This window comes from Epinephelus lanceolatus, chromosome 3 (genome assembly GCF_041903045.1).
Source record: "Epinephelus lanceolatus isolate andai-2023 chromosome 3, ASM4190304v1, whole genome shotgun sequence".
NCBI lineage: Eukaryota > Metazoa > Chordata > Actinopteri > Perciformes > Serranidae > Epinephelus > Epinephelus lanceolatus.
The window spans coordinates 21,366,696-21,380,494 of record NC_135736.1 but is presented as its reverse complement, the minus strand read 5'-3'; the positions used below and the strand labels follow the sequence as shown (position 1 = coordinate 21,380,494).

The following is a 13,799-nucleotide window of genomic DNA, read 5'->3' as shown; positions in this document are numbered from 1 at the left end:
AACTCTCACACAACTCCTGCAGTATAATCCAAGTGTCATTTATCCAGTTGCATGCTCAGTACTTCCCAAACACGTGCATTTTCACTAATACGTTTCTATTTAAAACACCTCTGCATATGAATAGTGTGCCTGAGAAGGTGCATGTGTTCAAACTCGAGTTCAAATGCACAGGCTTTGGATTCAATGCTTATTTATTTTTATTGGTGCAAAATGAACACAGTGGTGACTCTACAGGTACAAAACAAACACAATGGGGTGTCTGGGGGGCTGGGAACTCTATAGTTAAGGTATGCGTAAGTGTGTGTGTGTAGGTGGGGGCATTGGTGTCATCGGCAGTAGAAGGAGGTAGTTACCGGGTTAGGAGTGTGTGTGTGTGTGTGTGTGTGTGTGTGTGTGTGTATATGTTAAAAGGGTAGATAGGTGGTGTTAGCGTCTAACTATCTTTGTCTTTTTAACCTGTTGTTGCTGCTGAGTCAGTTTGACATCCTGGATATATCCTTCAAACACAGATTGTAGACCCCTCTGTCTGCTTCTCTCTAGAATCACTTTCATTTTCCCAAAAATATGATAATATTTCTTCAGGGAGTGCAGTTAGTCACAGTGTGGGCTCCATGATGACTCCCACAGCTTGTCGGACCATCACAAAGGGGCTTAGCAAAAGGTCAGTCATTGAATCTCAACTAATAAGCTGTTGAAATGTTTGAAACACTATCCCAGGTAGACAATCCAAATAAAGTGTTAACAAAGTTTTCTTTACAAATTCAACATAACACTGGGTGAGTACTTTTGTGGGTGAATTATTCCTTTAAAGAGTTGTAATGAATCAGGCCTTTGACTGAAGTATTGTGATTCTGTCATGACCCGTGAATGATACCAGTAACATAGTATCAGTAGCTGTGGTGGTTGTAAACTTGTGAACACTCCTTCCTGAAATTATGAATAAACTTCAGTTTACGTTAAACACAGCATCCTTATACCAGCTTCCTGTTGCTGTTGTTCTGTTCACTTGTACCCTTCACCCTGAATGAATCATTACCCGTCATACTGAATTCTGCTTCTCCCATGCCTCGTGTGATTATCAAACCAGTTTAACTTGATCTGTGTGTGCATGCCATGGTGTGCGCGGGTGTGTGTGTGTGTGTGTGTATGCATGCACACATGAATACCAGTTTTCAGAGCAGCTTGTCTTCAGACTGTGATGTTTACAGTCCACATTTTAACTTTGCTGTGACTTCTTTCTCATTATTTGCTCATTATTTCTTTGTTTGAACATTCAAGCAAATTGACAGACAGCCCTGAAATAAATCATGGGACACACTGAGGAAATGTGTCAGCTTCAAAGCCATGAAAGAGATCTGTTTTTTTTCACCTGTGGGGGGAGCGTTTATGGTCAACCCTTATTTTGGTGTGTACACTAGTGTCTGGGTTGGGTGTAACCACAGACAAGGAAAAAAGAGTGACATCAACAAGCTGGTTAAAATTCAAAATGAATGCATACTGTTGTGTTAATTATTTATCTGCACAATTCGGGCTGCTCTCTAAGTAAAACACTGCAAAATCAGTTGTGTCAGAGTCTAAATTTTCTCATTACACAAAGCTAGAAGCTTATATATAAAAAAAAAAACAACTGCTGAACATGGATCAGTTCTAACTTTATACTTTGTGTCTACTTGTTTTCTGTCTGTCTTTCTCACATATGTTCACATACAGAAAAACTGAGTGTAGATGTACACACACACACACACACACACACACACACACACACACACAAACACACACACATGAACAAACCAATAGCAGTACACGGTTGAATTAGTAGAGCAAACCATGCCCGGCCCCCTTGTGGAGCGTGAAGCAGTCGACTATTATTGCCTGTGTCATCACATGAGAACACACCCTTCAGCAGATTACTGGTGCACCTGTGTCTCAGGTGTCAGAAGACAGTGATAGTTAAACACCAGCTCTTCACAGCACCTGAAGGATCCTAACAAGATTTGGTAAGAGATTTGGCTTTGATTTCATGTCATGTCATTGTATTTCTCTGCCAAGTCTGTCGCTGCAATGGAAAGGATCCCATCATCCATCTTACCTCTTTGTGTAATGCGTATACTTGTCATAGATGGATCTTTTTCTGTTGACTGATATTTACTCTTATTTAAGAGTAAATAGAAAGCTTTAAAGCCTGTGTGGTGTATGCTGGCAGGTACCTGAAAGGAGATAAGGCTTAAAATCAGTATAGTAATCAGTTAATGTATCATAATCTGGTCCTTTTTGTTGTGGGTGTGCACCTCTGGCAACGACATATCGTCTGGGGATTTGAGGAGTGGGAATAAGAAGTTCTGCCTCATTAAACTGGGTTAGGGTGTGCTCAAACCTGTATGAGTCGCATTAAAAGGGGGCTTTCTAAATAACCTTTAAGAAAAAGAAGAATAAATACATTACAGGAAATTCTGTAACTACAGTTGATGACATTAATTTGGTGTTCTCAGTGAGGAAAAAACAGTAGAGAAAGAAGCATTCAGACCTTTTAATAAAGTAGCAACACCACAGTGTAGAAATACTCCTTAACCATTAAAAGGTCTGCTTTTAAAAATTATTAAAAGTATCAAACTGTATTGAAAGTAAAAGTCATCTTTGCAGAATGCCTTCTTTAAAGTGTTAAGATTCTCCTGGTTAGAATTCCTTACTGTATGTGTTCATCGTTTTTACCAGGAGTCGAATTATCGGCAGAGGTCTTGTCCTCTCCAGAACAAATGGACCAGGTGATTAAAACCAGTAAAAACACTAAATAAAGCAGTTTAATGTTACAAATCAGTGTCTCTCTGACGCTGTTCAGCATGTCACAGATGGGCCAATAGCCAAGCACCTGCTTAAGTGTGCTCACCTTTTATCTCTGATAAGATGTAGACACTCAGGAGGTTACCTGGAGCCGAATTATCCGAGAGGTCTCTCCAAATCAAACAAACCTGGTGATTTAAACCAGTGAAAACACTGAATAAAGCAGCTCCAAGTTTAAAAAAAAGTGTTTTGCCAATGCTTTAGTCCCTAGGTAGCTTTAAACAGCTCATTATAAGGTAACTAAAACACAACAGTTCTTATTTTCAGATCATTATACACACACACAAAAAAACATACTTAATACATAATATATCCAATTTCTGCCAATATATCCCAATATATCGTACACACTGAACCTGTAAGTACAGTACTTGAGTAAGAGGTCTTTGTTATTTGGTTACAATTTTAAGAATACAGTCAAATTGTGTCACCTGACTGCTTGCCATCTTTACATCAAGGATCACAATGGCAATAAGTCTGGGACTTCTTTTGTGTTATATTCTTGGTTTTATTTCAACTTAATCCAAAGTAAAAGTGAGAAAAATCCTGTGTAACAAATTGTTTTAACATCTGTGTAAGGCTGCAGGCTGTATCAGTCCATCGCAGGTAAATTAACATTTATGATAACCTGTATTATACAACAGTTAGTTCCGGCCCTGGAATCTGATTGGTCGAGAGACAGTAAAACCGTGATGATATTGGAGTACAACATCACGGTTATTTCACTGTGTATGTATCACTCCGCCTCACAGCTGATTGCAATCAACAATCAAATCAAAACTGACGGTTAGTGTCAGTTAGGTCAGCAGTTGTGTTGTAGGCTAATTAATTCATACACTATCAAACAGCCAAAAATATGGATTTATTTCCTAAAATAAGTTTTGAATTGAACTATGAATGGTCATCAGAGGAAGATGAGGGAGAGGAGAAGCTGAATCCATCTGAGCACACATCAGGTTTGTCAGCGTTTCATCAGTGGAGCTCAATGACTTGGAGAAAAGCAACATACTGTCAGATCAGAAGGCAGAGTCGGCTGTGCCTGTGAAGCGACAGTCCACCATGCAGTCACCAGAGACTTATTTCACCGGCTGCACAATTTATGGAAACGTGCAGATAAATGTGTATAAAGAGTAAGTGCCATGGCCATGCCATGTTTGCGTTACATAACAACGGTGACAGCGGAGTCCTGAGGGAACTATTTTTGTTGGCGGAAGACAAATAAAATGCTTAAATTATCTATTTTGTCCTCATTTTTCAACATTTCTTAATCAGCCTTGCTTATTTTACTGTTGAACTGTTGTATAACAGCAATATCACACTCGAGCTCGTGATGTTGTACTGTGATATCGTCACGGCTGTGATTCGGTCATAGGCACGAGGCCGCTTAAATAACAAAGCATTTGTAATTCATAGTTCAAAATGTAAAACATTTAAAATTTCAGTGATTTTTATGTGGAAACGGTCAAATTGCATTTTATTTTGTAAAAATTTGTACAGTCACTTGTCCATTTTTACATCTTCCTCTATAATAAGGATGAAAAAGACTAAAAGGGAAATGATTCTCTCGTTTTCAGTATGTTTACATGTGGATATGGGTGAGGACATTTAACCAGCCTTGTTGGACATGTTTAAATATTTTCACACCACTTCTGTTAAGCTCCATCTTTGGCAATGGCAAGCTAGTCACAAACAATCCAAATAGTGTTTGTCTTTCACCTGTCAGAGCTACAAGAGAGGGGAGTGGAGGAAGAATAATCCTGAACAAACACTAAATGTTTCACCAGCTCTTTCTCTGACACAAGGATGAATGTTTACGATATGAGGCTTTAAAGGAAGAAAAAATCAGTGGGTCAAAGTGTTGAAAGGGAACTCATGAGTGAATGAGTGTGTGTGTGTGTGAGTGTGTATGTGTGTGTACTTGTATTAATGACGCTATGGAGCTCACACAGTCACATTGTGGGGACTCACCTCTTATTTTAAGGTGGGTCCCAAGTTAACCATTAAAATGCACTAATTAATATTTGTCTTTGTAAAACAGATGATTCCCGTCCTTGATTATGATTGGTTGAGCCACATTCGAAGTCACTGTAAAATACTCCATAAGCACACAGCAGTGACCGCATAGCAACTGTAGCCTATCACTGCGCCAATTAACTGCTGTTTCAAAATGTACAATTTCGATTTACTGGCTGGACAAAGTGTGGGCAAAAGAAAACTGAATAGTTGAAAAAGTCAAGAAACAAAGCTAGTGCTTGTTAACAGACTGTGACTAGACTGTTTACTGTCATAGCAAAAAAAACCTTCACCAAGAAGGACACGACAAAACACCCCACCACCAAGCGTTCGTAGAAGCAGACTTTCAGAAAATGAAGCACTCTCGGGCACTGTATCCAAACACACCTGAGGGTCTTCTGGTTCTACGTATAGCTGCATCTAAAATCCAACTGAAGCCCAAATCATTCATCATCTGCAGGACCAGAACGGTCAGAAATATGCAATGGTTTTAGGTCCTCTGCCCTGCGTCATGTCTACCAGCGCCCCTTAGCTGTTCTTAAATGAATGTAAACCATGGCCCTTTCTTAGCTTATTGCTTAAATTACCAGTGGATCCAAAAACTTTATGTAGGACTCACTCGTGGTAAAATTATCACCTGACTCGCCAGTCCCCCTCAGCTCTATGGAGTCTTTGGAGCCCAGCACCAAACGGCAAACAGACAAAGTTAATGACTAGTTGGTGAAGATAGCAAGGCATTAAGCAAGCTAATGAGAGGACAGAAACATGACTCCCAATGAACATTTATGTAATCACATTCATTGTAACTTTTAACCATAGTTGACTCAAACACATCAGCCACAAAAGACAGCAGAGTGCTTTATTTCAGGCTATATGACCACTTAAGCAACAACATGGTAAACGGCCTCTCTCTGGTTGATCTCATCCGATCACGTCCTTTAACGTCAGCATGATATGCGGCCCCCAGTTGTCATTATAGTTTAACGGCACCCAGCAGTGTCAAGGGGGGAAACACTTTCCAAGTGGGATGGGCGGAAGGTGTGGTGGATGGGTCCAATGGTGTTCGCGTCCCGTAAGATTCTAAAGCCAAACCTTGTACTTTTTACCTAAACCCAACCATGTGTGTTTTTTGCTGAAGGAAGAAAAAGTCAATTTGCGTTGTTGTACCAACATAGTGTTTATTTTGAAAGAGACTGTATGTTAACGGTAAATTTCCTGTGAAAATGGAAGTGTATCTTGAAAGAAGACAATGCATGTAACAGGCAGAACTTCACACGGTGTGACAAGGTCAAAGTGAGAATGTGTTGTTTCAGTCCACAAGAAGCCATTAAGTCTTTTATTATAGTTTAGAATGTAGAGGTTGAGACTTGACTCCTGGTTAAGAGTAGGGTAAACCCCTGGAAATGAGTGTGAGTCAATTCAATGGCATTATAAGTGACAAAATCAAGAGGGCATCATGATTGATAATCCACCTACACTTCATTGCTACATCATGAAATATGTTCTTTACTTTACAACTAGAAACACCTTTTTCTTGAGACATGATTTGTCTAAAAGCACTGCTGTCATACTGCATATATGTAGCTATTAGTAATGAATATTTTAAGTTTAAAAAAAAGATTTAAAAGGGTATATTCTTTGTTCTGGTAACATTTTACGCAATATATGTTGGGAGCAGGGTCATGTGCTTGTTGTCTTTGTGTTGATTGTTTGAATATGAATAGGGTGTAACCTTTCAGCATTCTTTCCACTGATGTGCTAATTGTTTCTTCATCTTTGTACTGGTAGGTTAAAGGTCACTATCTGCTACTGAATGAAAATGATCTGAAAGCCACTCCCTGTTTTCTTTCTGCCACCAAACACACAGGCTCCAAGCTTAATTTCACATAAAGGTGATGACAGTGACTGGACAACAATGGTCTGACAAAAAATGTGATATATTAAGCTTTGACAGGCCATGATTTCAAAGGAGTATACATGACATCAAATATTTCATGCTGTACTTGCAGTTCTCATACCGAGATGATTGGTGACATACTGTTTTTGCCTGGGGTTTGAGTTTACCTTAAAGAAGGAGAACTGTGTGATTTCTAGTTTGGAATAAACATTCATAATCAAGACTTCTAATCCACCTGTTAGTCATTTAGTACTTGTTGGTGTCGCGACTGACTGTGTCACCTGCTGTCTCTGATTCCCTCCCCAGCGAATTCAACACAAAGGCCTCTCATCCCATGAGATTCCTCACATTATGAGATCACGCGGTCTGTTCCTCCTGGTTTACCTACTGGGAAGCTGGTTTGGTAAGAGCTGCTTTTGTGTCTTTTATCTTATGTAGGCCTATAGTAAGCACCAGGATACAGTCAAAAGACAAATCCACCCTTAAGGGACAGTTAACCCCCAGATTAACTACTGTTTGTTCACCTAGCACCACTGAGCTAGCTAATGTTAAAGCTCAGCTGAGGAAGATACCATTTATGTTTAAATCCCATGCTGTCAGGAGCACGAGTTTTACATCCATGAGTAGATGCACTCATTCTTACGCACGGTGATATGGTTGGTGGCAGTAGTTTGGTAGAAAGAAAATAGTTCCTATATTAAACTGCTCACAACAAGGTCTGTGGATCATCTTGAGTTACCTGGTCATGATTTCTGGAAAGACACATTGCTGTTGAGTATTTCAAATTTCTTTCTTGGCACTTTAAGCACCACAAGCTGAGTGCCATCTTGTTCCATTATATTGGAGAGAAGGCAGCCATTATCTCCAACACTCGGCAACTCACAACAAAACAATCTAGATTGATAAATAGCACTACAGGTAAGAGAAAAATGTGTATTCTTTATTTTGGGATGAACTGTCCCTTTAAAGGACAGAGCTGGTAATATTCTACATATGTAACAACAACAAATCAATGCTGCTAACAGATGTATCCAAAACCTGATAAAGTATAATCCTCTGGGCCATGAAGCTCCATTATTGTCCCAAAAACAATTAAAAACATATCAAGTAGCCACATCGTTTCACTGGATGACATTTTCCTTCATTACATTATGAATTAGTGATCTCACACACAGCTTCCTGTTGTCTTATATACTCACCAAGCACCAAATGTGTATCAGTCCACATCTGAAAATAGTCATAAATAAATTCTTTAATTACTCCTAAAGCATTAAGTTTAAACCTCAGTGCCCAGCTGTTTAAAGACATTATTTAGCCTTGTTAATAAAAGTATACAGTTGTGACCCTTAGATAGACAGGATATGGAAGTCAGAGAGTACTGAGAGATAGATTAATGCATTGTTGGTTTTGCTCTTTTGCCTGGATTTGGGGACAATAACAAAACTACACAATAGAGGTAGCTTCTTTCTTAAATGATTAACATTGTGTTATTCTAAAATGTTTGCATTGTCAGCAATTCCAGTAAAAAAATCTAAATCAATAATGTCGGCCTCCCACTACTTCCCTACCCTGTCTGTAGCACTGAGCCCATTCATTCCTACTAAACATATAAATGTTTTAAACTGGGTGGTAAATATAAAGTTTCATTTAAAAAAAAAAAATACTCAGTAGTTATTTCAAACAGCCAGAAACTACAGTTTTAGAACATGCCACTCAAACTTGAGTTAATTGTGTGTGTTTTCAGTTGTGAATTTATACACATTTGGTGCCCTGGTGAATATTTATGGCAGCAAGTGACAGTGTGTGTGGGACTGACTCAGAGAAAGTAGACTCACAAGTCAGCCTTTAGACGCTTTGCTTATCAGAAGGCGGAGATCTCTGATTGTCTGGTGGCGAGACTACAGAGAAAGTAACAGTAAAGCACATTTATATGATTCTGGGGATGCACAATATTGATTTTTTTTTTTGCCAATATCCAATATGCCAACTATATAACAACTCATCTGGCCGATAACCAATAGCGATATATATCCATAAAATATGGAAAATTATGCAACTTTCTTCCCAGAAACCTCTGTCTGAATATACCTCTTTATCTGTATGTCTGTACCCCAGTTTATCTTTGATTTGATGTGTATTTTCATTTATTTACTTATGTAATACCCTGGTTTAAGACCGTGTATTTGTGTTTGCATTGTAGTACTATTATTTCATTGTCTGGTTTATAGGCATTTATAAAGAACGTTTCCCTTAAAATTTGAAATGCTTTGATGAAAATAATAATTCACGGCTTCTTATTTTCTATGGGTGTTTTGCTTTGTAATGGTGTAATAAATGTGTAAAACAGTAGAGTTCAAGTTGAATGGGTGGTAGTTTGCTTGTTGAGCTGTCAGCCAATCACAGGGGCGAAGAAGAAGAAATGGTCAGACCTGGCAACCCATGCTAGCTAGCAGATAGAAGGAAAAAGTACTAAATATTGAGCCGACAAGGACTGACTGTAAGCACAGGAGCATACAGAGTTTGGGGCTTTTGTTCAGTGACTGTGAATGACCAAGTGTGCGTGCTGTTTTGACAAAGTGTGTGTCGGAATAACTGTGTGGACGGTTTAGCCCGTTAGCATCTAGCTAGCTAATTTAGCGGCTCATAACCTATGCTCATAACTAGTGTGGGCTTCAGCTCGCAAGCTAGCATTAGCTAGCTTAGCAAATGAGTTTACGTCGGTCGGCAGATCTAGAGAGCATAATGCTACGTAAGAAGAGGACAACACAGCACTGCGGGAGGCAACTTTGGACATGTTAGTTTATTTGGCATCTCCATTTGGATTTAAAAACACAAAAAAATCAGTGAAGGACCTCATTAGACAGCAACCTCTAAATTTACCTTGGTCATGACAGTGAGGTTTCCTAAATAACGGCTCATTCCTTTGAGCTCCATAGTACTTACTACATAGGCTTTCACAGACTGTAACAGTAAAACATTTGTGGGCCCAGCTGTTTTAACGTTATTGTTCAGTACATTTTATTCATAACAGTCTCTTTCAGATATGTTGTTCTGTTACTTGTGCCTTATCATTTACCTGATGTTTAGTGCATGTTCACATTGTCAATTTAAAAAAAAATCAGTTTGTCATATCGGCAGAAATAACGTTGGCCGATTCCGATATTTGATTTTAAGACTTATATTGATGACGATATTATTGTGCACCCCTATGTATTTCAGTGTTTCAAGTCGTCTTTCACCCATTTGTGATATTATCAGGCCATAAACTGATTGTTATCTGTGACTTTAAGCCTCATAAGCCCTGCTTCCACCGAGCAGTACATTACGGTTCAGTTTAGTTCGGTAGCCTACGTTTTTTTCCGTTTCCATGGTGAAAAGTTGTGGATGGTAGCAATGGAACCGTTTCGTACCTCCTGACTGGGTACATAGCACACAGATCTAGTATTAAGGAGGTGGAGCTGTGAACACTGCAGTCTGTTGATTGGTCAATAGCAGAAGGTCACTCTTACTGGTTTTGAAACTCATGTAAACTCATGTTGAATTTCACTGTGACATCTGCTATTAACATGCGTCTTGGGTGATCCGATCATAAATGTACAGCTCTGTCTGTCTGTTCACACCTGGCATTAGAATGCATCTCCACATGCGTCTATGGAAATTGGATTTCACTTCCTGACTCTATGGAAATACACATGTAGCTACATCATTTACATTTGCAAGGACCAAATGTGTTTGTTGTTAAGTTGTTCATAACCGGCAGGTTTGGTTCAGAGGCCATTATCAGCCCTTTAAATGGTTGTTTGCATATAGACATTTGTGTATTCAGCTGAAGCTGTTGCAGTTTTAGGTTTCACTGTAACACCATTGGTTCAGGAACAAACACTATATAGGTAGATATAGAAAAAGATATCATGGTATGTCAGTTAAAACGAGCATCTCTAGTTACAATGAGTCAGCCTCGACTTTTGGTGTCACAGGGGACATGAACCACGCTCTCATGAAAATCCCATGTTTGTTTGTACTCAGCAGCACAGATAAAAATGGAATTTAACAGCTGAAAAATCTTTTGTGATTAATTTTGATGTCACTGTCTCTGGATTAAAAAAACTCAGGCTTTCAATTTTGATGCAATGCAGCCTTGTATTTGTTTTCTATATCACTACTCATGTAACTCAAATCTGTTTTTAAAGTAGGCTAGCAATGGTTGAAGCTGAATAACAGAAACCTGTTATATTAAAAACAATTATTATCTCATGATAAATAATAAAATGTCTCATGATAAAAATGTGCTTGATGTGTCCAAAATCTAGCTTAAGTCCTCCAAATTCTAGGGTCAGCTCTAACAATGAACTTTGTCTTCTTCCAACAGGGACATCAAGTGCACAAAGGTAAGCTCAGGATGTTGAAATGTAAAAAGAGCAAAATGTTCTTTTCCATCTGTAAAGATTTCACTGTGCTCTAGTTGTAATGAACTATGTTGCGTCATCTCTTGTCTCTAAACTCTTGTCTCGTTTCTTCAGTCATGGAAACAACAATGGAACCTGCACTTCAAGAGAAACATGTGGTCAGGTGAGTGAAGCTGTCACATACTGTACTTGCATTTTTTCTAATCGTACACAAAAGGCTTCAGAGAAAATGTAACCCAAAACTGCTCAGAATCCCAAGTTCTGCATGTTTGTTTGTTTGTTTTTCAATTATGCTGATGAATCTGTATTTGAGATCACAATCAAATCCCCTTCAAAGCTGAAGGTACAAATGTCATGATCTGATTTGATCTATTATCTGTTTATCTTTGAAGACAATTTCTCAAATTGTTTTTGAAGGAACAATTGATAAGACGGTTTTGAAGAAGTTAAAAACATGTCAAGGGGGAATGAGTGTGAATATGGTTTGAAATATTGAAGTGGAAACATAACTAGCTTCCAAAAATGCTGACTCATTCCTGCACCACTCTATAATGGAAAGATCTTCACCACAACAATAAAACATAGGCAGCAATTAGTAAAAATATTTTTTTAAAAAAATGCATCTCATAAACTAGAAACAGACAACTTTGTAGCTTTTGCACTTGGCATTTCCAAGTGGTAATATTGTTGCAGCTGTTGTCGCAAAGCAACTACCACAGTATCCACAGTTACTTTGGTTGTTCCACTGTCCACCATGTCCACTACTGAGGATAGTAAATGTAGGGAACTTGTATTGATACTGTTTGGCATCTGGGGGGATAGGTACCAATAGCTACTTGGGGAAAACAAAAGACTATCCTCTTCCTGTTTTGGTTATGCAGTGGTTGACACATTTCCCTGTGCCATAAATCAGGCTTTCATTTTCCCATGAGACTGTACCCATTTAGAGACAGAATTGTGTTGTGAAAGTGAGGCTCGGTGGGAACCAATCTAAATAGTGTCATTACTTTATAGCCATTACATTGTGCAATTAACATTTACCATAATTAAAGTTAAAGTTAAATATTTGAAGTTTAATTTATTGTTTTCTCCCCATTGTTCTCTTTACAGAAATAGTCGGCAGCAACTTTGAAATTGTCAGTCGTAGTTGAGGGAAATGCTGCTAAGTGTTTTCCTAACAGTGGTATAGACCGAATCACAGTGTTTACATGAAGTTTTGGGTAGAAAACCACGCAACATACATAAAATGAAAGGGCGCTGATCAAACAGCTGCTCAAGTGGTTAGTTTTTAGCCATCTAAAAAAAAGGCCCATCTATATATATATATATATCAGTTTAAGTCAGGGGTAGGCAACCTATGGCTCTGGAGCCATATGCAGCTCTGTAGCCCTTTTCCAGTGGCTCTCAGTGGCTTTGACAAAAAATATAATATGAAAATGAATACCAGTTATTTATTTTTTAACATTTTCGCTTAAATTATTTTTGTTGTAGGCCTAAAGAAATTTTGTGGTAAAACATTTTTAAATGCTCTTTTAGAGCTATTTTTAATGTCCGTCTGCTCCATTTTTTAAATTATTTTTGGTCAAAATTACTCTTCTGATAGTTAAGGTTGCTGACCCCTGGTTTAAGTGTATGTTATTTTAAGAATATTTTTGCTGTTTCACCTTGCCATCAGACAGTCTTTCTGATGGGGAACTGAAGCCATTATCTCAAAGTCACCAAACTCCATTCACAAAAATAGTAATTGTACTTGTCAGTACTCTGTTAGTTAGTGTATAAAGTGTAGCGGCGAAAATATCCCAAAGATAGCCCACACTAAAACTGATATTTATTTTTTGATTTTTCTTAGGTGACTAAAATACGTTTCATTGCAGCCCCAGTTCACAGCAGTATGTATCTAAGCTTTTGTGCCGGTAAATTTTAGCAAAGCAACACAGTACATAAAATTAGTACAACAAAAACATCAGGTAGGTCAGACCACTGTGTTTAACTATATATCTTTAAACGTTACAGTCACAGCTGAAAATTACAGTAGAAGTAAACAAGTTTGCAAGTTTCGCTTATTTCTGCAATTCAAATCTATTGTCCGACATCTATCTGGAAGTGACTGTTGTTCGTAACGCTGCATCATAGGGATTTGGTCTGTTAGACTGAATGATATGATGTGTTAAAAACTTGAATAATCATGTTGAGTACATGTAAAATCCATTCAGAGAGGACCAGGAATGATATTTGGCCCTAGGACATATAACTTAAAGTTCCAATGACACCTTTTAAGTCACATTGTGCCTGTGACTTCACTGTCACTGTCTGAGAATTCTTTAAAACTGCCCAAATCACATGCCAACAGGATCATTATCAGTTTTCACATTGTTTACAACCATCCAACTGAGCTCCTGAACAAAGTTTATCAAAACAATCTTCGACTGCACAACAGAACTACAAAACAGTAGACTCACCTGCGGTAAATACCATTACTAAGCAGTACAACTTGGCAATCAGAGGTGTGGTGCTAACGTTTCAAAATGTGTCTTCAGGCCAACATCCTGTACAGAAGGCTCTGTGAACCGGCAGTACAGAGGAACAAAGAAACTTGACACGGATATTGTATAAAGGTGTTTTTCACAGCAGATACTTGTACTTGT

At 38.3% G+C, this 13,799-nt stretch overlaps 1 protein-coding gene across 2 annotated transcripts in view; it reads left to right on the top strand.

The window, feature by feature from the left end:
* The first annotated feature begins 1,897 nt into the window (after positions 1–1,897).
* The window catches only part of LOC117255474 (uncharacterized), a 53,935-nt gene continuing 42,033 nt past the window's right edge, over positions 1,898–13,799 (top strand). For both annotated transcript variants that reach the window (XM_033624430.2, XM_033624429.2), the window contains exons 1-4: positions 1,898–1,997; positions 7,055–7,151; positions 11,118–11,136; positions 11,269–11,317. In XM_033624430.2, the coding sequence (XP_033480321.2) occupies positions 7,100–7,151; positions 11,118–11,136; positions 11,269–11,317 (120 nt within the window). In that variant the 5' untranslated portion in view covers positions 1,898–1,997; positions 7,055–7,099. The remainder of the gene's footprint in view (positions 1,998–7,054; positions 7,152–11,117; positions 11,137–11,268; positions 11,318–13,799) is intronic.